General features: G+C 40.1%; 1 protein-coding gene across 1 annotated transcript in view; it reads right to left on the bottom strand.

The window, feature by feature from the left end:
* The window catches only part of LOC104951554 (ectonucleotide pyrophosphatase/phosphodiesterase family member 1-like), a 61,482-nt gene that overhangs the window by 15,448 nt on the left and 21,393 nt on the right, over nt 1-24,641 (bottom strand). Inside the window, 12 exon segments of the mRNA XM_010778236.1 lie at nt 12,301-12,370; nt 14,543-14,670; nt 14,808-14,839; nt 14,956-15,087; nt 16,823-16,931; nt 18,253-18,325; nt 18,411-18,476; nt 18,563-18,672; nt 20,043-20,162; nt 21,120-21,199; nt 21,276-21,373; nt 22,894-22,960. Coding sequence (XP_010776538.1) covers nt 12,301-12,370; nt 14,543-14,670; nt 14,808-14,839; nt 14,956-15,087; nt 16,823-16,931; nt 18,253-18,325; nt 18,411-18,476; nt 18,563-18,672; nt 20,043-20,162; nt 21,120-21,199; nt 21,276-21,373; nt 22,894-22,960 — 1,085 coding nt within the window.

Here is a 24,641-nt window from a genome sequence, read left to right as displayed (position 1 = left end):
GAAAATACAGAAAAGTTAAATGATTTTAATCAAAATTGTTACAGCTCAAATGCATTGCAATGACTTTGTTAAAAACTTGAAAGTGAAATGTTAAACTGGAAGAGTCATTTTTTTTCTTAATTTTTAGTTATTTTCAAGGTAGCAGAGGTTTTCCTACGTTTTTCATGAAAAATTATGTTCAAGGAGTGTAGGGTTTGGGAATTATGGCAGTTTTAAAAAAGAATGTAAGGCAAATTTCAAGCGTGCTGCGTTCCAGCCGCTTTGTTATGGGTGGGCCTACTGGGCCTAGGCCCACCCACTCTGTCACTGGGCCCACCCATTCCTTGATAAAAAATGACTGGGCGAAAATATAGTTTCCAAAAAATGTTTCTTTGATTATCAAAACTAACAACTAAATAATAAAATAAGAGCAAACATGTGTTTCGCTTTAAAAAAACTTAGAATTATAGTAATCAGTTACGTAGTAATTAACGTAATCAGGCAACGTCAAATGTGAATTGGACCGAACTCATAGTGGAAGCGCGGGAGCAAACACATCGTAGAACGTCTCACGGGCGCGCACAGATGAAGGAGGACAGTGGTCTACTATGGGGGTTATTCCCTATCTTTATTCAAGAGCGTGGTCTTTAAATTTGAGAGCATACTTTATTGATTTCACGTTCGCATTATGTATTTCTTTCCCTCAAACCCTGTCCTCAGGGTCGGCTCCAGAACAAATCGAATGGGGGGGCACACACTGCCGTTAACAACCAACACACAAACACCAACGCAACTTCAATTTCAAAACATGTTGCAAAGTCTCTTGTCTTTCACACACATTGCATTGTGCACTCTCTCCCTCTCTCAAACACACAGTACTGTGCGTACTGCGCGCGTCATTAAGCCAAGTCTCTCTCTCACACACACACACACACAGCGCTGTGCGCACCGCATGCGTCATTAAGCATAGGTGAAAGCGAAAACAGGCTATTTAAAAAAGACTATACTCTACTCTTCATGCATAAATGCAGACAGACCCCAAAATCTTTCAACATCAACATAGCCAGGGCTGGCATCATTAAGTAAATGAAAAGCATGTCTAACCTTTAGAAGAGTTGCAAGCGGCGGGTGCTGGTGCTGAACCTCAAGAGAATGGTGTTCTTCCATTCTGTTGTGCCTTTTCTTGTTAAGTCTCTCTCAAACGCAAGTTGAACCAGCTGGGCCTTTGTTTTGTGGAGCATTGCACGTCAATGGTCCGAAAAAACGTTCCTTAGAGTGGAGAATGAATTCTCGCACATTGCTGTGGAGGCGCCAAATGTTTTGGCATGTTTGAAAGCAGTCATTACGCTTGGCATTGCCTTAAGGTGCGTGTGGTAATTGGAGAGGATGTGCTGTATAGTCCAATCCCCCTCGATTGGCTGTGACTGTTTTTGCATGCTGAAAAACTGTTTTGCAACTTCGTACTCTGCCTCAATTAAAGGCGATCCCGACAGGTCCATAATGTGCTTCACAGCCTTTGCATCAAGGAATGTTTCGCTTTCTGGATTCAGCGCAGCAAGTGATTTGGCCAGCTGCGAGTTGCGCTCGCTGAATCTCTGATCCATTTCTCCAAGCACTGAATCAATCGTGCTGTAGTACAGTCTCTGAAGTTCTGTTTTGTCATCATCCCTGTGTCCTGTAGTTCCCTCGACTACATACCCATCCATAGTCGGGTTGTCTCTGCATCTCCGTTTGGACACTTCGGGTCTCGGAGTAGCGCTGGCAGCCTTTGTCCCACACTTTGTTAAACTCCGCACCACAACGGAGATTGCGTACACAAGCTGCTGCTTAAGCCTGTCGAGAACTTAACGTCCATCGAAGTCAGTATTCCTCCGTCTGTAAAAATCTTGTCTTGGTGGTCTCAGCAGGGCAATAACTGCCTCGCTGCGCTAAACTGAGCAATGACTGGAAATTGGGCTCAGGTCATCTCACGCAGCAGGCCTGTTGCTTCTCATTCGGTTCATCTCTGCGCGTGGGCCATCACGGAATAATGTCCAGTTTCAAAAGGGATTTTTGTCGTTGAAGGATTTTATAATTACAGACACAGTGGAAACAGATGTCCTGTCCCTCTCTGTTCCCAGAAGCGGCGTTTAAGGTGCCACACCCTTGTAATGCACAGCAACTGTGGCTTCTTGCATAACTTAGTAGAGGCGCGCGCATTGCACACATGAAAGAAATCCACCTAAAGCTGATCTCTGCTGACATAGCATTGTAACTACAATCTAGTGTAGCTGGTGCGTTCAAACAGTGTACAATAAGGAATACTCACGACCTAAGTTTGTTTGCAGGAGTTCTTGGAGCCACCATGTTTCCCAGACATTCAGAGCAGCCCATACAAATACCTGGCTTAGTAAATACTTTGATGTGGTCCAGTCCAACTTTGTTGAGCTCTGCCACGCTTGTGTCCGTTAAGTTGTGCATCACCTTTGGTCAGCTGTCGAATATGATCAGCAGGCACGCTCTGTGACGATCATTTGTCCTCATTTTACCAAATCGAATGACAATCGACAATGTTTTCACACCCATGGGGTCCACAGGTTCACATCTATTTTCCAGTGTGGGTAAAAGGGTCTCCTATTTCCTAACACTAATAGCCTCAGTCATCACATTGCCTGAGTGATACTTATGGATTAATTTTTGCATTTTGTGACTAGTTGTAAGTGGCGTTTTTAGAGGGATTGATTCACTACATCAGCCAATTCGGGGTGGGTGTTTTTCTATCTTATAGTCAGCCAGGGAGAGGAAAGGCCACTGCCCCCCTCTGCATGTTATCAAAACCTCTATCTTCCCCTCCGTAAAGGCACGCTGGTTTTCCACCAGAAATCCAACCACATCAATAAGAGAGGAGATATAATACTGTTTTTTCCGTAGTTGGTCTGCGTTAACAAGCTGTTAGAAACTCCTTTCCAGTGCTGGCACGCCCATCTCTCCGCCGAGCTCCCTTCCACATTGCATGCAAGAAGATCTCCTTTGAATTTTGCATGTTTATGAAAATCCCTTATCTCTCTCCTACCGCATTTTTCCAGTACGGACAGCAAAACAGACAGGTAAATGCAATCCATCACTCTCGGTTTTTCTAGACTGCCTGACAGNATGCAAGGTGAATACAGCTGGTAAAAGAAAAAGTGTTTGAATGCGTACATTAACAGGTTTATGATATCACTGCCCTGTCTAAGACACGAGTGGATCTGAGTCAGATCCACTCGTGTCTTAGACAGGGCAGTGATATCATAAACCTGTTAATGTACGCATTCAAACACTTTTTCTTTTACCAGCTGTATTCACCTTGCATGTGCAACTATGTGGCTTTTATCCTGGATAAAGTGTTTAAGTCATGGATGTTTAAAGTTTAACTTCTTCATATGTCTAATATTATAGTTGACTTTTCATTCAGGAAGTATGACGCTGCGCTGTCAGTACGCTTCTCCATGTTTGTGATTGGTCGAATGCCCCAAATACCACCCCTTTCATGTGAACGCGCACCTAACTAGATAGGACACGACTGGCTTGAGCGATCCACTTGATAACCCGCGTCATAGTACCGTTTAGCGACAGCGCGTATGTTTTGGATTAGCCGAACCGGCTAACTCAAACATATCCAGGTTAGGTTGAACCAGCTTTGCAGTACAGGCCTCTGGTTAAATAAAGGCTACAAACAAACTGTGATGGATCGTTGGAGCTATGTGTAACTCAAGGCATATGCTCGAACGGGAGCTGCCTGGACGCTGCAATCATGTTGCGCGCACTACCCGTGCTGAGTGTGATGACTTTTCGTACAACGTCCCACTGTCTGGCTACCTGCATAAAGTCAGGTGCTCGGCGCAGTTGTTGGCGAAATGTCGCTCCTCTGTTTTCATTGAAACAGCTCCTTATATCCGTTAGCGCAGCTAGCTAGCACCAGATGCTAACAACAACAATAGACGTAAGGTGTGCTCGTTCTCTCGCTCGCGCCACACACACACACCCTCCCGGTCCTCCCGATGGCCAGTCGGTGCCTGCCGATGAGCGTGGTAGTGTGGTCTGCCGCAAGCGGGCAGCAGGAGCGAGGCTGTCAGCATCAGCTTGTAGATGCTATTTTAAACTCGATACGCTCTGAAACTACGGGGCGACCGAAGACAAAAAATACACATGCGTTAATCGCGTTAAAATAATTAGTGGCGTTAATTTTTTTTTGCGTTAGCGCGTTATTAATGTGTTTACTTGACAGCCCTAATATATATATATTATAAAAATTAAAATTAAAAATTTTTTAAACACCTTGAATTTCAGGGGGGGCGCGGGGCTCCGTTGGCGGGGCGCAGCGCCCCTCCNTGCCGCAAGCGGGCAGCAGGAGCGAGGCTGTCAGCATCAGCTTGTAGATGCTATTTTAAACTCGATACGCTCTGAAACTACGGGGCGACCGAAGACAAAAAATACACATGCGTTAATCGCGTTAAAATAATTAGTGGCGTTAATTTTTTTTTGCGTTGAACGCAATCAACGCGTTAAAAACATTAAAAACGGAACAACTAAACATTTCACGAGTTAAAAAAAGCAGAATGGATGATGCTGTTTATCTATTCTGGATTGTAGGGGTTGCAAGAGAGACTAATGAGTGCATCTAAATACTTAAAGAGGACATATTCTGCTCCTTTTCAGGTTTAATATTGTATGTATTGTCTCTACTGGGACATGTCTCCATGCTTTAATGATCAAAAAGCTCTTCATTTTTCTCATACTGTCTGAAACCAGTGCCCAGTCTGCTCTGATTGGTTAGCTGGAGATGTCCCGCCCCTTAGCCTATTACCTACAATGTGTAGGAGCGCTAGCCAATAGAAGCGCGAGTGTTACACAGTGATGCTGATATGTTTAGGAAGTAAATACAGGAGTCCAATATGTGGGAGAAGAACTCCCTCTGGACGGAACACAGGGATGTTAGCCTTTGCAGACCATTTACATGCACACAAACCTATAGAACCTATAGGCCCCTTTAACCAGTCTTAAAGATAAACTAGGAGACTAACCAAAATACCCAGTTTGGGTTGAAAATGAAAGACTAACAACATAATAGCTTTGCAATATGTGAAAGAAGCAAAACATCCAAATTAAATTGAAATTCAAAATGTATATAGATATCTGCTGACAGTTAAAACAGTCAGTTCATCTATAGAAACGGTCAAAAAAGCTCTAAAAGCGGTGGAATTAACTTTCCTTTTGTTGAGCTTCATTGAACGCTGACCAACTTTACTTAATTATATTGAATATTCAAATTGATAAAATACCAGCAAATGATGCTTCACACTTGCTTGCTCATCCTGATCTACATTACAAAATAGACTACTCATTAATGATAGATTAATTATACAGTCAATTCTGATTTACTTCTCATACGTCCCGTTAAATTCCCACATTATGTATTGCAAAGTGTTTCCATCCCCCACCAGCCTTCTGCTTGCATAGCTTATGATAAATTAAGAAAAAGGACCATCAACTTCTATGGGTTCACTTTCAGAAGAAAATAGACCTGTAAGTGGTGCAGAGCAGCGTTTCGCAGCAAAATGCAGAGTATTGAACAAACATCTAGTATTGATTCGGGGACAAAGTCTTCCAGCCAACCTCCCCAGAAAACTTTTTTATTTTGGTCACAATCCCAGCCATACAAATGATTGTTTCAATTAAGAAGAAAGCTGGAAAAAAACAACAGGAGAAAAACCATAATGTTGTGATATTGAATTGTTTTCACTGAAAGACCTGAATGCTTTGAAATATTGTTTACCAATCATGAAGATAAATTACACTAGTACCAACATCCCATCAACCAGGTCAAATCTCATGCTCGGCCTAATCTCAACAGAGAGAGAGAGAGAACACACTGTGCTGACAAGTTATGAATTTCAACAAGTAACAGCTTAAGAGTTTTCACAAGTTCTAAATTAGACCAGTGCATTTCATCCAGCATTAGATCTGCACTTTACTGAGGTCACTTGGAATAATTCAGCATTTTAACGAGGAGTCACGATGCTGCTCATGGATTCATTAGTACAACGCTACGCTTACCTGGAATCCAAAGCTCAGAGGAGCCTTGATCTTCATAATGTGTATTCCACTCACAGGTAGAAAGCCCTGGCATGTGACAAAGTGACGTCTGTGTCTGAACTTATTTTTGGAGCATTGACTGGAAACAATATAAAGATTCTGGAACAGTGGAGCTGATTTATTTCAACACTGGACGTTTAGATAAAAGGCCAAAGAAAACAGAAGATGAACAAAACAAGAAAATACAAGTGCAGTCACATTTTAAAGAGGCCCTACATTGCTTTTTGGAGTATTCGCTTTGCTGTAGAGTGTTATACAGGTTTGTGTGCATGTAAATGGTCTGCAGAGGCTCAAATCCTAGCTGTGTTCCCTCCAGAGGGAGTTTCTCTCCCACACACTTCCCCTGCCTGAAATGCCTCCATTGGATTCCTTTGTTTTCTTCTGGAACATAGTGACATCACTTTGTACCACTCTCACATATTTGCTAGCGCTGCAACAAATTGTACTTGGTAGGCTAAGGCGTCGGACATCTCTAAGCGGTTGACCAATCACAACAGAGCCGGCCAGCTAACCAATCAGAGCAGACTGGGCTCTGGTTTCAGACAGAGGGTGAAAAGAGGTGCTGCAGCCCAGGCAGTGTGAGAAAAATAAAGAGCTGTTTGAACATTAAAGCATGGAGGCATGTCCCAGTAGAGACACTACATACTGATATACACCTGAACATGAGCATACTATGTCCTCTTTTAGTCACCATCCATTATACCAAGCTCCCCTATGGTCTGCATATTTAACCAACTCTTCGCCTGGATACTGAAGTCAAAACATGTATACACTCCATAAAGGCACCAGCTAAAGATTAAGATTAAGATCAAGCTGTTACTATTTGCCTAGCTTGACTTAATTGATTCCTAAAATGATAGGGCATTCTGATATCATAATATGTCCAATGTTGAATCATGTTAACTGATAACCAATAACTGATATGCCATAACTTGTATTTTTACAAATAAGAATTAGCTTAATTACCTAACAATGCCAATCCAGCGTAAATGTCATCCTAAAAAGCAAAGAGGTGACAGAAGTGACCTCATGTAATCATAGGAAATAAAGCTAAATCTCGTTCTTAGTGATTAAATGTAAAAAAGTCATTTAGCAGTGTAGCCTATGTATGAAGATCCTAATCATGCAGCTGATGATAAAACAGAGGAGAATAACATGTTTGCAGTTGTTCAATTACAAGCATATAATTACCCAGATTGAATAATTAGATACATTAACAGAGTGTTCAGATAGAGCAGATAGCAGTGAGTAGGACGGTGAGCGTGTGAGCGGCTGAATCATGATCCATCACTCCAGCTGGAGGACAAGAAGTGAACTGCTCTCACGGTTCAAAGAGACCAAACCGGAACATAACATGAGGTTCATCGAGGTGAAGACAACTCCTGTCGAGTGGATCCTGCTCCGCTCTGACGGAGACAAACTCGGACAGCAGCGGCTGGGCGGAATAAATACTTAATCGCAAAATCTGACAAAAATCCAGATGAAGGAAAATGCAATCTGTGGAACACTTTGAAAACTGCAGCTTTTAATAAGGGTTACACAGAACCCCTCCAGCTAAATGCTTTCAGCGTTGCGTGGTCGGTGTATGCTTGTCATGATTCATGTTTTATTGAAAAGGCTGGGTATTCAAATACTCAGATTTTGCTGTAAAGAAGGCAGATCAGTCATAAAGCTACAACAACATGAAGTTGTGTGTTTCATAAGACACTTTAAGCATTTGGTTGATAATTATTTGGTGTGTAGCTCCCTTTGATAAATGTTAAAGTTATTACAGCTCTGAAACTGAAGAAAAACAACAATTACTGCTCACTGTGAATCTTTCTAATAACTACAGAGCACTTTAGCTGAGTCATTCTCAGATGACTTCACTGGGTTTTATTCTTCAAAGGCACAGCAATATGAAGTGTGGAGGATGAATGTACTGAAGTGCAGCTCAATACAGATTCAAGAGGATGCTAAGCTGATATTGACTGTTCCTCTATCAAAAATATGCAAACCATTTCAGAACAGTAGAGTTCATAGTTGTTGATCAGGCAGTTCCACTCTCTTCCTAGCTGTGAACACAACCTCTGAAATACATCTCATGTAAATTCACAAGTTATTTAATTAGGTAAATGTAATTGATCTCATGCAATCTGTGCTTCCTGTTTATTTCTAATTAAAAAACGGTGCCTTCTGCAGCTCTTTAATTACAAACCTGATGGGGCAGATTTAAACGTTATGCTTAAGGACTGCATCGAGAAATATGTCATCAAATACCTGCAAACCATGCGCAAATGTTTTTCATCACTGTGTGAATGAGAGAAATCCTCCATCATTTACACCTCGAAAAATGAATTATACGTACATTGAAAAGCTCTTCAAGGAAGTTTAAAAATACTTGGGGGCCTTGCTTTCCTAGTACTAGACTCCTGGTACTAGGATGGGTTAAATGCCGAGAACAAATGTCACTGTGTGTGCGCTCTGCATGTGTGACCATCAAATAGGGTTTCATCCCTCCCAATTCTTCTATTCTACAGAATGACCTTCCCAGAAATCCCTTATTTATTTATGTTGCTATTTTAAATGTATTTGAATCTGTACTGCTCAGAGATGTACAGCACTATCGATTATGAACATGTGACACAATTTTCAAAGGAACTAGTTCGTAAACAGTGCTCTTCAGATGATTGAATCCAAAACTCTGAATGTAACCTGGCTGTAGCATAAGCTAAATCGAGCCACCATGGTATTACAGCTCTGGCTGTTAGCATACCTTGCTAACCCGTTAATCTGGCATCGTAGTAAACACCTCTGGTTGTTTTGGAAACCATTGCCTATTCAAACATCCAGCACAAACAGCACAGAACATTGGCATTGATTTTAAATGTTTCTTTATCTGCCTGATGATTTGGTGAAGGACAATATATAGGAAGGACATTTCCTTTACCAACAGTCAAGAACATCATCACACACTTCCCTCTCTCGTAGGGTGACCAGACGTCCCCGTTTTCCGGGGACAGTCCCCGTTTGTATTGGCCTGTCCCGGGTTGAAACTGTCCCCGGAAATGTCCCCGTTTTTTAATATACGTTAAAAACACATAGCAAGGTGAAATAAAACGTTTCATGTCAGAAAACACTGGGTTAACAGACTGTGGTCAAGCCANCGACTGCTTCACCTAAAGCTGCTGACCCTACAACAGCAGCACCTACAACTGGTGCGCCTACAACTGTATCTCCTACGACTGCTGCCCCCACAACTGATGCCCCTACAACTACAGCACCTAAAATGTCTCCACCTTGAAGGATTATTTGAATTATTTGAAGTATTAAAGTAACGTGTTATGGCAGGAAAGTTCAATCTGGTATATTCATTTTAATGTCACCTTATATATTCGTGGGTGTTAAATTTGAAAGTACATTTTTACTGTTTAAATAATTGAGAGGCTTTTCATATATTCCTGAAACAATGTCCCACTACTTAGTAATAATAAATGAAAGCAATAGTCTTTTCTTCCACTTTTCATGTGTAGTCAAAAGGGTGGTTTTATGACCTTTGACATCTGCTTTGCAGTTCCCAGCAAGGAAGGGGCCCTGAGTCTCTCGCTTCCTCTGCTAATTGCTAAAACCCGTATTGATTAGCCCAAAGGGAGATGTGCCTCAGATACAAGACAGTTGAAGCCTTGTAGAATTAATGATTTATCTCCTACAGACCCCAAAAGAGGCCTTGAGACTTGGGTCACACAGCAGTAAATGAGATAAAGGTCCTTTTGAGCTTATCAATAAAATGTATTAATTCCTAGTAAGCTGACTTTGGGGTGAAGGGAAGTTCAGGGAAGCCATTAAGCGATAAGAACAATTAACTTCTGTTAAAGATACATGATACGATGTTTGTGTGTGTTGAAGATGTTTAGGGGGAATGAGTATGTGTCCTGTCAAAGAGTCCTCTGTCATGACTCCAAATCATTGATTGGGGGATCTGCCTGAGGGCAGAGGGACAGAAACACACACACACACACATACACTGTGAAGCAAACGATGGAATCAACAAACTGACTTACTACCTGGGATCCCGCCCAGAAGGGAAACCGACCAATGGAACACTGCCAACTCACTGGCTAGCTCGCTCAGAAGTGAACTCTGTGTATAAATGTTGTGATCATTTTGAAGATCGGCGCTCTTGTTTTTGACTTGCCGTTCCTGAGACGTGTCTCACACGGTGGTAGAACCTGAGCCCGGAGTACTCTGCAGAGTGCTTCGTGATTAGGTGAAGTATTTGTATGATTTTGCCATTAAAGCAGATTATTGTTTAACCCTTATCCTGGCTGCTTTGAATTTTTCCTTCTTTTGAGAACCCGCTCATATAGGAACGGCGCGTAGCAGAGATTCTGCCCCAACATCAATTAACTTTGTTGTGGTCCGTTGAAGCCGTTTAATAAAAAAATAATGCATGTTTTAACTATAGGACTTAAATATTGAAGAAGAGACGTTAACCTAAATTACATTTAAGACATACAACTGCAACGAAAGTAACAAAAACAATGTAATATCCTTTTCAGTTCCACAGAACACAAATTGGGTTATTTACATAATATGTTTGCGTGATTTTGTTGTGCAATAAAACAACCAGAGAAGCGATCTGCAAGGAAACATTGCACACCGTGGTCCCATCTCGATGTCATCGTACTATAATACGATGGCTACACGACGGCATTGCGAGGGCTTCACGTAGTCGTGTTGCCTTTTTTAGACAATCGGGCAGCTTCTTGTTTCCTTCGTATTGTCTTCGTGAGGCGAACAATGCCCAATGCCACCGATGATCAGACGAAGAGGACACGATTTGACAAAATGCCCTCACGAGTGCCTTACGAAGGGCAAAATGGACACACGAATTCAACACGAAAATGAACTTTCGCAAGGTCTTTCTGCAAGATTTTGCCACCGCTCGCGAAGTTGCTGCCGGTGCCTGAGAAACTCCACCGGCGGTCATACGATGGCTTAAGATGCCCTCACGAATGGCCCGATGTTGTTACGATCAGAACCGAATTTGAACATTTCCGTTATCGTGTGTCCATCTGGCGTCAATTTCGGGACAGTGTGACGCAGGCTTAAATAAGTCAAATGTTATGTTAATATTTGAAATGGACTGATGCTTTGAATTGACCTTACATAACCTTAAAAATGAATGCTAGATATTTAAATTCTAGGAAAGACATCGTTTGTGTGGGTTTTGTGGATATTTGAAAGTAAACTCTATTTGTGGAATATGTGACTTTTCACAACTCACAGCGGTCTATTGGACAAGTCATCAACTTTGTAAGCTAATTTTACAACTAGTCAAGTCAACCTGAAACCACGTTCGGAAACACACACAGATGTGATGTGATGACTAAAAGGGAGACGGACAGATACAAAAACATTCCATAATTAAATTAATTCAACACGAGGCACAGAATGTGTAGGTGGGGAGCAACTTTTGACAACATGGTGTCATCACTGTGCTCAAGTTTCCAAAGTACTATTGCGTTTGTATCTTAGCCATTTTCCTTGAGTTTGATTCACAGAAATAAAACATCACATACAGAGCTGTAACTTGCATTCAGACCCAAACATGAACTGCTTACAAAAGCGGCCAATTTATGAACTACTGACTTTTACAACATCCTGAAAATGTTAGAGCTCAATCCTTTTGAATATGGTATTTTTGGAGAAATACATATCGTTTTGAAAGCTGTCTGTCAAGTACTTAATAATATTACATTTGATTTATAGTGTGCTTTGAAAAGGGACTCAAAGTCACTTTACAGATAGATATTAACAATCTTAAATAAATTATAAAAATAACACAACCAAATGCATAAAATGAATTAAAAATTAAAAGCAGATCTGAATAGGAAAGTTTTGATTTTGATTGATTTATATGAAGACAGATTTTGTCCAATCACAGATGTGTTTGGGGACGTAACTGCTACTTCTTCCTCTAATCTAACTCGAAAGTAAGCAGACAGTAATTGCTGAGAAAATTATATTAACACTCTTTAATGTATCTGTTTTCGGGAGGCCAGTAATTATGTTTTTCCCGTAAACCTTCAGTAGTTATCAGGCCCCCGACTTTTCTCTCTCAATGTGTCAATGTGTTATCACACTTCCTGTTTAAAAGAAACCTAAACAGGATACCGTGTTAAACATTTAACTCGTGGACTATCACACATCTTTCTTTCCTCTGACCTGCATGCTGGTGAAGATGTTGTCTGAGCCGTGGAATCCACCGGTGCAGTACTTCAGCTCCTTCTGATTACTGTCAAGACAGAGTACAAATAACCACAATGAGGGGAATTAAGGATGGAAGTCATGCAAAAAAAACTGTTTTCATCTGACTTTCAATCTCAAATCCAGGGTCAGGCAAGTTTACAGTAAGTCTTTATTCCCTTAAGAGCGATTTACTGCACACTGCAACTACATTAAAGCTTACATTCTTCAGCCTGAAACAATTTTCTGTGATTACATGGTTGCTTTCCTTCAAAGAAGTTGTACAGCTTCTCTCCAGCATACCAAGCCTTATTCATTAAATGGCTGCTAACACAAATTACTTTAAGTGCTTTAACTTCTGTGTGGCCAAAATAAACATTTGCATTTATCACCAGACATTCACTTTGGTTTGGCTGAACTATAATTTACACACAGTAAGACTGGCCAACACCAATCACTGTAAGATCTGTAGTATATTCCGCTACATCTTAATTATTCTCTATCCGTGGAATTGCTATTGTGACTGTCATCACCGGAAAACATTTCGTACTCTGGCTATTGTTAGAAATTAAAATCAATGTTTTAATGGGGAAATGTAGTTTAAACATGCCGTCAGTTTTAATGCTCTTTTATACTGAAAAACCAGAAATTCTTGTGCACAAGCAGTTAAGCTTTTATTCTGAAAATCCTTCATCTACGGTTAGCATTTAGCATGTGACAACATCCGGAAACCAAACGAGCCGAGAAGTATTTTTTAGAGTATTGATTACAGCGTTTAGAATGTGTTACATGAAAAGTGATGAAAGAGAATATGAGGAGAAAAGGCGTGTTAAGCATATATTGAATGTGAAAAGAACCAATCCTCTGTTTAAATGCAACAACGGACATTGGAGACGAGGCGAGCCGGCTGGCGGGGAGGAGCCAGCAGAGGATATATAACAGCACCGGAGGAGAGATCCTCCTCCTGTCTTCTCTAACGAGGAGCGGATCACAGCTGTTTGTCTGACTGAACAATATCATGCTTGTGACCAACCCGCGCTTTTTTAAATTAAAGTACCCAATTGAACTTTCACAGAGACTCCATTTAGTCTCCTTTTAAAGCTTCTCTCCTGGACGGGAGAATAACGAACACAGTTTACACTATACAGTATAAGGTCTACATTTGAGATCCTTTTAATCAAACATTTTCAGGTTATAATTTGTTTTCTAACTTTGTCCTTACATTTCGAGATTAAATGTGCAATGCAGATGGGTTTATAATGCTCCTGCACTTCCAATTCTCCAATCAATTCAAATCATGGAACACAAAATAAACTCTTATTTCAAATAATTTACTTCACTTTAATTCAAATAATTGCCTTTTGCCACAGTTTGATCAGCGAAAAATCCCAAAAGTGGCTAATTACGTTTTTTTTCCCATGCAGTAATTTGTTTTTAGAAAGTAGTAAAGTAATAGTTTTTAATAAGCTGGATCAGCTATTTTATGTCAAAGTTAGCAGTTTGAAGTTTGTCTTTTATCGATCGTTTAAAAGTGAAAGAAGGCAAACAGTCTGCATCTACTGTACAAAACAATCTAAGACTAAATGGATAATTTATAGAAAGAATGTTAACCACCACTAACCTTCTTCCTCTCTATAGAGATTGCTCGTGGCTAAAACATGCTTTTCCAGGCTGTGAGTAGGTGGAAATACACAATTGTTGTTTGTAGAGATTGGTGTGGCTGTTTCATTTAAAACTTGTTGATACAACTTGTGCAACATTAATGTTTTTTCCCCCTCTCCCTTATCTAACTGACCTGCTGCCAGGCGTTAGATCACCCGCTCAGCTTACATGAAGTAGGGCTGCATGAAGCATTGTTGAGATTTTGGAGCTAAAATCTGACTAAATGTTCTTTCCTAATTCTAGGTTTGAAGAGACTTTGACGTGCTAAGCGTGTAACTTTGGGTCAAACAGGTTTTACATATCAAAAAGCTCATAAAAGGTCAAGGTAACAGTTTGAATCTCAAACTAAGTGTTTAGTGGTTTAAAAAAACCATTGGAGTTTGATTGCCAGGGTGTTTAATTCAAATGTAAAGTTGGGTTTATCAATGCCTTTTTTAAGTTTTCTCCCCAACACAGCTGCTCTCAATAAGTGGTCCTTTATCAAGCAGCTGATTCTCAGCACAGTTTAATGACCTCAATCAGTGAGAACATATAGACAGTGGCCTGATCGGAGACTTACAGCGCAGCCTGCCACCCCTGCTTCATGTAGAGGTGTCCTCTCTCGATGCGTTCGTTTTTGGCAAAGTGCATCCTCTTGGGGAGGTTTTCTTTGAGGAAGGGCTTCATTGGCTGGTCATCGGTCCTGCACTTCAGAGCAGACGCAGCAGAGGAGAATCAACACGCAGTGCTGGGAGAATGGCTTTGTTTGACGTGAAACCAAGCAAGCAGATAATCTTTCATTCTTCATATCAACACAAAAGTCACATTTGGAATACTTGGCATACCGACAGATTCGTCATCACGCCCTCATAGTCGACTGAGGAGAGAAACAGAGGACAAGGTCAGCGACATTACGCACGAACAAATGGACACTGAGTGATACGGCAAGGCTGGGAACAAGGGGAGGTTTGGGTGTTTTCAGCAGGAACTCACAGTCAAAGAAATCCTCTGGCAGGCGGGTGGGTCTGATGCGAGCAGCAGGGCCTTGGATGACAGAAAAGTTCTCTGTATTGTTCAGGTAGTTTGACACATAGAATGCCTTTTCACACGAAGCCTCCTCCATTCCTGAAACAAAGGGAAATATCAATCTGTCTTCAGTTTTTGTTTATAAAATGTAAAGATGGGTGTTTGAATTATTGACAAATGTAGCTATGATTGCATGGAAGTTGCCAGGTTTGTGCACTGTTAGAAAAAAGAAGAATCACTAGCTCATCTCGCTAACATTAACTGCTGAGAGTTTTTGACAGTTTTCTCTCAGATTACAGACTCATTTTTCTTTAGATTTCTTCCAAAAATGGAGCTGGATTTTCTCCTTTAACAAATATAGGGACTCGATCAACTCAAACATTAGCAGATGTCATTAAGCCTCTAAAGCCCAGCTCAGTGGCACACAGGCTCTAAAACAATGGGACAGTTAAACGGCGCAGATTAAGGAGGGATGGGCCAAGCTTATCTGTAAGCATATGCACAGCTTTAAATAAAAGATTAAAAAAAAGGACTAAAAACTTGACTTCCTCTGAATTGCGTTAAATTCACAATCACACTGTACAGTTTAACTGTCGTGTAAATCAGGGGTCCCCAACCCCCGGTCCGCGGACCGGTACCGTGAGTTTATCGTAATATTTGCAGAATTATAAATATTTTATCAAAAAGAATTCAATTAATTTTTTTATTTTTATTTTATTTTATACCAGTCATATTATTTAATCCAAAACATAAAAAATAAATCAAAATTGGTTAGCATAAGGTCTCAGCCTCTCGTGTGCAGATAAAGCTACAGGTGGTGCGCCAATAGGAAGTGGAGCACACAGGACACAACCGTTTAATCGCAGACTGTTATGTTTGTGGGGGAATGGCAGTGCATACATTATTTGAGATATATTTCGAACTCGCACTTCATTTTAAGGACATTGCGGCCAGGGGTGTAGAGCTATTTTTTAAATTTGTAAAGCCTCCTTCACTTCATAAAATGGCTGCAGCATCAGGAGGCAGCCTCTGAGAAGTGCAGCACCAGCGCATACACACCGCCTTCACTGTGTTCCCCACTGCATGCGTGTGTGTAGAGGCGTGTGTTGGCGTGTGTAGAGGTGTGTGTGGTTGAAACGTAGCAACGTTTGCTGTGTGTGTGTATGTTCGGTGTGTTTGTGTGTGTCCAACAACGGCATTTGTTTTCAAATTACCATGAACAGTAATTTACACACATCTGGCCAACTCCATAGGTATGTGGGTGTTCCCAAAAGAAGTTAGTTTAATCTTAATCTCGATGTAGTGCTAAATGCTGTCGGAGTGCACCGGAACGAACGCCCCGGTATGATGTTATTATTGCTGGCAAACAAGCCCAGGGGTCTCACTGACATTTCAGTTATATCAATATGTGTACAGTGGTCCTAATTTGTTTTAATTGTATCCTGGTTTTAAACTTGTTAATATGTTTTGGATGCATATTGTTCTATTATTTGTTCAGGCTGTTACATACAATTAGCCACTGTTGCCACCTATATTAGGCTATATTATATATTATATTAATATTTGTAAAGCGGTCCTAATTTTTTGTTTTAATTGTATCCTGGTTTTAAACGTTGTTAATATGTTTTGGATGCAGATTGGTATTTCTTCAGGCTGTTAAATACAATTAGCCTCTGTTGTCACCTGCTGGTGAGTAAATATTCAAATCAGTTAAAATTGACAACCGGTCCGCGAATATTTTTTAATGTATCTGCCGGTCCTTGGCACAATAAAGTTTGGGAACCCCTGGTGTAAATGGCACAGCGCTGTACCGCAGGCTGTGTAGTTATCTCACCGTGGTCTGATACGATTATAATGTTGGCACAGTGGTGCAGGTTTTTCTTTAACAGGCCGTCCATCATCAGCCCCACAATCCTGTCCACATTTTTCAAGGCCTCAACAACCTGAAGGGAAACAAAACAAAAAGCTTTAGTTAACGTGTCACCGTAACACAAAACAACGTTCAGGAAAACTGTGAGTGTGAACACTTCAAGGACAACTTGATTCAGCAAATAAATGATTAACAAATATAATGGATAAAATGAAGCTGTCAGCAAGGGTCATAGCATAGGCTTTATTAAATGGAGTTTAGTTAAACATCTGTGTTAGAGTCAGTATTTTGATTTTATAAGAAAGGCCACCTAATTGTGACGTCTGTAGTCAGCGCACTATAAAGGACTACAATTCCCACGGCGCCTGTGCTAAAGCCACAGTGAGGGGCAACCTGTTGAGAGACTCCGTCGAGGAACAGTTTTTAACCGTACACGTACATACAAATCGTACAAGTATCCTTTAAGTTATGAAGTTATATAAGCATTATCAAGAATTGTTTGTTATTTTATTTGAGTTTTGCCTATTTCTTTTGAATATTGTAAAGGCCTATTTTATTTGTTGCATGTGCAAAAGTTTGTTATTTTATTTTGAGCAAACACATCGCAACATCATCTAAACCATCGGAGGCCAAGCAACACTTCAAACTGTCAGTAATTTAAAGGAAAGAAACGAGTTAGAACTGTCTGTTTAAGGCGTCAAGTGGCTTGATGGAAACACAAGGAAGGAAGCCACGACAATCTGTAATGGTAAATGTGTTCAATTATTTTTACTGACAAGGTTACATTTTAAATTATAATTATAATTTTTAACCCAATATTTTACATATTATTCATATGATTTTTTACAGATTACACAATAGGTTACACTTAGTTCTTGTTTTAATTGTTAGATACTATACGTTATATGCACGTGGAACTATTTAATAGCTTAATCTATTAATTTCAAAAGAAGAACATTAATTAGCAATCATTCTGATAATAAATGTAACAAATGTTTCAAGCAGAAATGCCAGCAAATTGTCTACTGTAAATTGCAACCTCTAAAATACTTTTGCTTTTCTGAAGAAATTATATAACAAGCCATTTTAACATTTTTCTGACTCTTTTTAGACTAATCTATAATGTATTGCACCCCTAGTCAAACAGCTCCAAAACCCTTTGGAAAATGTATATTAACAAGCATTTTGTTTCAGAGCTTTCAACCAATCTCATGGTATTCTTCAGTGGGTCTTTCCACCACCCTTCCCTCACATGTACAACAAGACCATCACATGACCCAGGATCCCCCAAGGACCGAGAACAAAGTTCCTCATTATTTGCACTGGTCTGTTCTTTTTTTAGGTAATCAGCAACCAGCTTATATTTTAAGGTTTATTTTTAGTGACAGACTAACCTCGCTGCTCCCTGGTCCGTATCGATGTCCAGCCGCGTCAGGCTCCTCCAGATACAAAGTGTAGAAGTCAGGTCTGAAATCAGTAAGCCAACAGGTCAGTGTGATGTTCTGTGTTCCCTCACAACATATTTTGAATGATATAAAAGAGAAAGTAATACCTGTCCCCTTCAGGTAAACTGAGCCATTCAAACAGTGTTGACACTCTCTGCTCGAATGTAATTGTCCTGTGAAGAAAATTCATGAATTCAGCCCCATAATATAGCATTAATGTTCTTGTCATTAATTCAAAAGAATATAATGTATCTCTTACTTATCATAGGACTTGTACAAGCTTGGGTAGGTGCCATTTATTTTTACATCTGAGCCAGGCCAGAAGAAGGTTCCTGCTTTTAACTTCTGACGCATGGCAGTGATCCAGATCTGAGAGGAGGAGAAGGGAGGCAAGGAGAGGAGGAGAAGGGAGGCAAGGAGAGGAGGAGAGGGGAGGCAAGGAGAGGAGGAGAGGGGAGGCAAGGAGAGTTTTTGGGAGGCGAGGAGAGGAGGAGAAGGGAGGAAAGGAGAGGAGGAGAGGGGAGGCAAGGAGAGGAGGAGAAGGGAGGCAAGGAGAGTTTTTGGGAGGTGAGGAGAGGAGATAGGAAAGGTGAGAAGAGGTAAGGAATGGAATGGAGACACAAGAACAAAGGAAAAAAAGTAGATAAAAAGAAGAATGAAAAAAGGGGAGTAGATGAGAAGAAAGTAGATACAAAAACACATAAGGAAAAGATAAAAGGTGGAGGAGTTTAAAGAAGAGATCAGGGCATGGAAAAAGATGAGAGGAAATTAAGAGAAGTAAGTAGAGGAGAGAGGATGAAAGGAAAGACAATAATGAAATTAGGGGAGAGGAGACGTGAGAGAGAGAGAAAAGGAGAAGGGGGGAGAAGAGGAAACAGAAGGAGAGGAAAGGAGGTGAAAGGTGAGAGAAGGAGACACAATGGGAGTGTCATCTAGATTCATGTTGACACACTAAGCTGTATTAGACTCATTCATTAATATCAGTATATCACAGCAGCAGGGTTTGGTCCATTAGGGTGAAAGTGTAATCCCTCACAGCCCAGACGACTGGTGGACATCTAACTGCATGTTCTTCATGTTAAATCAATACCTGTTACACTGATGTGCAATTAGAAATGCTGTTATAGTTGTGCAGCAGGCTTGTAAGCATGTTTTGGCCGATGCTCTAAAATGAGATTGGGTCATTACAATATGATTTATTCCAGGAGTCATCGTTAATGTATTTCCCCCCTCGCTCGTGGAAAGTGATCCGGCTGCTGCATTGTGCATTTTCACGTGGAGCAGCGTGTCACACTGTTAAGAAATGAGATTTAAGAGACCTGCGTTTTCAACAGGAACCACAAACAAGCTCAACTCACATCCTTAAATGAGATGTCATCTCGTACGAGGAGATTATATCAAGGAGCTCATTACAGGGGACGCTGATTCTGAGCAAATGAAAGGCTGTTCGGAACACAATGATTCCTACTTCACAAAGACATGTGCTGATGCTATCTGTTTCTGGTTTTCCCAAAAGTCAGGGTGTGTTCACTTTCACATGTTACAGAACAGTAGTGTCGGACTCAGACAATGTGGGAAGGAAATTACAAAAGCTCAGAGCTGTCCTGCACTTAAGGAAAACGAAATCTCCTCACATGGTTGTTTTTAGATCCCAGTTTTTGTCTTTTCCAAACTAGTCTTTACTGAAAAATGAATTTACACCTTTGTACAAAATATCATGGTTGCTGAGATTCACTTACTGGCTCTCCTTGGTACCATTTTGGGTTGAGTTTCTCGTCAGTTTTCAAGCTGAAGAAAGCGTCTAGATTCACATCGTACATCTTGTTGTCCACTATCCCATGGGACTCGGGATAAAGACCCTGCAGGTAAAACATACAGTCAGGGTGAGCTGTTTGGATGATGTGGCTGAAGGGGTTTTCATTACCTTTTATGGTTTTTCTTTCTAACTTAGATATTACCAGTCACCAAAGCAGTTTATTTTAATTACAGGGTCTGTAAATAAAAGAGGTGAAGGCCACTCTGTAAGCCGCTCTCCTGCTGCTGCTCCTCTCAACAAGCACATGTAAGGCATTAAGCCTCCATGGTAACTCTATACGTCTGTGAAGAGACACTGGCTCTCAAATTGCAGGAAAAAACCCACATTTTTGTTAAACTTTGGAACACCAACAGCAGTGATAGAAAGTAAGTTAGGAGATTTGCTTTGATGCATTTCTCAAAGGGAAACTTGTTACTACGAATTTCTTTGGTTCATATTTTCTTTACTATTGGTTTCCAAACAGTTTGACCCTTTACAAATAAACAGTGCTCACTCTGGATCTCTTATCTATGAGTTGTTAGTTTATCTACCAAACTTGTTCAAGAATATAAAACTCATAATGTTTTTGAATGAGCTGCACCGTACAAAGACTTTTGGATATTAGAAATACAAAATATCAATCTAATAATGTAATATATAATCATATAAAGTAAAAAAGGATATCTCTGATACTTAGCTTTGAGTACAATTAAACATGCTTCCGTTTTGGAGATGGGATAAATCTACATAAATGTACTTTGGTATCCTATTTAAGTATAATTTTAGGGCACTTGTAATAAACTTGAGTACTTTGATCTTGACTCTTATATATTTGTGCTTTTACCCGAGTAGGACATGTAGGACTCGGACTTGTATCAGAGTATTTCCTCACTGTAGTATTGTTGCTTTGTTTTTACTTCTTTCACCACTTGTTTGAATGCATTACTTTTATGAATTCTTCTACTACCACTGAAAAAACAATCTATCCAATCCATCAGCCTGTGGACCAGGAGGGACTCACAGTCACAATGCTGTAGTGGTTGGGGAAGGTCTTTGTGGGATAAACAGGCCTCATGTAGGGAGGTGTTGTCCCGCTGTTTCCTGCAACAGAAGGATTCAGTCACACAATGCAGAGTGAACCATGAAGCGCTGTGCAGTCAACATGATGGTGACTTACGTAACTTGTTGATGACAGGAAGGTGGCTGCCGTGATCTTTCAGGTACTCTGCCCTGAACCCGTCCAAGGACACCAGGATGAGAGGAGGCTTGGAGAAACTGCGTGGGAAGGCAGAGAGGAAGTAAGATGCTAAATGGGTTTGTGAAGGGGAAATGGAATAATTACTCAGCAGGAGACAAGTTTATCTTTTGGCAACAGTAATGCTGTACAGTAGGTCTGTGTGGAGGGAGTACAATGAAGCTCTTTGACTGAGCAAGAGGAGAAAAAATAGAGAAATCACAGAGCGAATAGCAGAACAGGAAGAGAAAGGTGACTCAAGAGTTGAGAAATCAAAGACTAAACGACTTTTTTTGGTCTGTATCCTTTGTTCCTTTGTCAGAATCAGAATTCCTTTATTAGTCCCACAGAGGGGGAATTTGCATCGTTACAGCAGGAAAGAGCCACAGACAGCTTAACAGCATTCATTTTATTATTGTAATAAGTTCCAGGTTATTCCGTTATTACTTTAGTTTACAGATATTAAAGGGGCCTTACTACGCTGTTTTGGTTTTCCCTTTCCAGGTTTTTGTGCATCTAAATGGGCTGCAATGGCTATAATCCCTCCAGAGGGAGTTTCTCTCAAAAACAAGGAATGATTAATGGCATATCTGAATAAATGTTGTAATAAAAATAAAGCAAATACATTGGAGAAACTGAAGAAAAGAAAAACACAAAAAATGACATGGAAAAAATACGTAATTTAAAGATATTGATTATTAAACACTTAAATAATTGAATTTAAATTGAAAATTGAAAATGAAGTAATAAAATGATAATTTAATTGTTTTAAGTTTTAATCAGAAATTGGCTATGCCCTTACTATATTCCATTTCTTTAACATTTACCATGACCACTTAAAAACGTTGCCATGCAATCAGCTCTTACCAGAATCGCTTCCTCTTTTCGTGTAAAGTCTAAACCACACATTAAAAAGAAAGTGTGGTTTGCCAACAGAAACAAACAAACCCAAGACAATAATGGACTTTCATTTTAAAAATACAGACAACATTCATTTGTTATTGAATTGAAGTTATTTCCAAAGCGAAAATAGCTTCATTTGGAGACACAGGTTTTTAATTTTCCATGCTCTGTCTGGGGGTTACTCCCTTTCCAAAGCAGAAACACACACACACATGTGACCACACACACTCATGCACGCACACTAACACCACTCATCAACACACGCCTGATTACTCAAAGACTTTAGTTCCTATAGAGACCGATACTTTTTTCCGCAAATTCAACACAATCATAAAAACCAAGAATGATGTGTTTGGGTTATTAACACATACAACTGTAACTGACAGTGACTGAAAAGCCTTTCTATCTTTCTGTGGCCACGGTTCATTTTCCACTACAGAACTGCCAACTGGGAACAATAAACTCCCTTCAGGAAAACTGTAGGAGTTACAGCTGAGAAACTTCATTCTCAGCACCAAAACATGCAGAAAGATATCGTAGAGAGGAGAGGAGGAGCCACTGTTACTCAAACTAGGCCATCTGAGCTTTGAGGTTTTGTTCTCTATTGAATTCACATCAGTTCTCTCATTACAGCAACAGAACAAGAGTGTATCGTTACCCAGGGGGACACTTTGGCTTCTGGACGTCTTGTTCCAGGGGGGTGGACAGCCAGAGCTCATTTTCAACTGGAAAAGAAGAATGTTGTCAGCAAAATAAAGCATGTTTCAAAATGCATACAGTATATTATGTCCTACACACAGTAAAAGAAAACACTTATTCCAATAATCACCAGACACCAATAATAAGAATAAATAACTACTGAACGATAGCTGCGCAAAGACACCCATTTTGTAAGCACCTGGAAACTAGTTTGACTTCTTAAATATATAGCTGTACCATTTAATATTCATGGCTGAATATGGCAATATTATATAACAATCCCTTTCAAAGGAAAACAATCTCTTCATGAACAATGTTATTTTTCTACGGATGCTTACTGGCTTGTTCACAGTGTGTGTGAGGCTTACGTCTATTTTCTTAGTTAAAAAGCCGTTGTTATCGTATATATGTTTTTTTTATCCAACATGTGCTTCTGCATTAACTCCACATATTAGTGATGTGTGCAGGTCAAAACAAAACAACAACATTAATGTGTTGTCCCTCTTTCAAGATAACTAACATCCCTTCATTCAATCATTTAATCAGTTTCATCTCATCCACCATGACACCATGCGTGGGTGTGGTTGAAGTCATTTGGAGAGACATTTAACCAACTGAATCAAACAAGAAGAAGCTGTGAAAAATACTGTACACAGCATCCCCTTTTTAAACAGAGCCCTGCCAAATGTATCAATCAAATACAAAAACAGAGAAACTAAATAACCAACTTTGGCAGGAGATCTTGTCTGCGTGAAGCATCCCGTCATGAGAAGATAATTAAGAAAAATTATTTTAGGACCTTTAATGTGAAATTGAATTGGATTAAGAAGCCATGTGAGCATAACCAGAGGAAGTGAAAGTGCAGAAAGGCTGCATTATCATTCACATCTGCATGACATGACTGAAGATGGAAAGAAATGTAATGCCCTTTGTTCTTCTTTCAGTTTTTCCAAAGTTTTTGGGAGCTAGCGGAGAGCACCACTTTGTGAACCACATGAATATGTTGTATAAAGCACAAATGGAGAGCAGCACAGACTCCATGAACAAAGCAAATGCTCAATCAACACATTTTTTTTTATCAGATGTTGTGCTGGACAGGATATGTTCTCATAATGTACCATAGAAAACATCTGGACTTTGTTGTCATGGAAACAAAACAGAGAGGAACAACTTTTCTTTTTCTGAAAGAGATGTGATCATTCAATTAATGACCAAAACAAATGTATAACATTTGAGGTCATACATGCTCATGTAACGATAGATATTTCAGCCGTAGACAATCTTACAACATTTAAGGGAACTCATGCAACCACAAAATGTACAGTTAAGTCTACAAAAAAGATGTGATGACGAGGAAAATGCTGAGCCTAAGAGTCCTAAGAGTCCCATACATAGGAGGCCGGAAGAAGTGTGTCTCATTTCGGTTTTGCAAAACAATGTGATTAAATGAACGTTAATCCTCAAGAGTTTGTCAAGCCCTTGTAAAACAAACCTAGGACAAATCCAACGTATCCTCTTTTGTTTACTCCAGAGCATTTGGAAACAATTTAACTTGCTGAAGGGCATTCCCACGGACATGGAGACTCTAAGCAGGAAACTTTTGGCCAACTCGTTCACCTTTCTGTCCTCCCGAAACAATCTGTCAAGTGTGCTGCTGTTGACTGGACACATGACAGAGGAGTCTTAGCATGTCGGTGAGAAAGCCCC

The sequence above is a fragment of the Notothenia coriiceps genome, unplaced genomic scaffold, assembly GCF_000735185.1.
Source record: "Notothenia coriiceps isolate Sejong01 unplaced genomic scaffold, NC01 NC01_scaffold00000339, whole genome shotgun sequence".
In the NCBI taxonomy this organism is placed as follows: Eukaryota; Metazoa; Chordata; class Actinopteri; order Perciformes; family Nototheniidae; genus Notothenia; species Notothenia coriiceps.
This window is presented reverse-complemented; position numbering and strand designations above follow the sequence as displayed.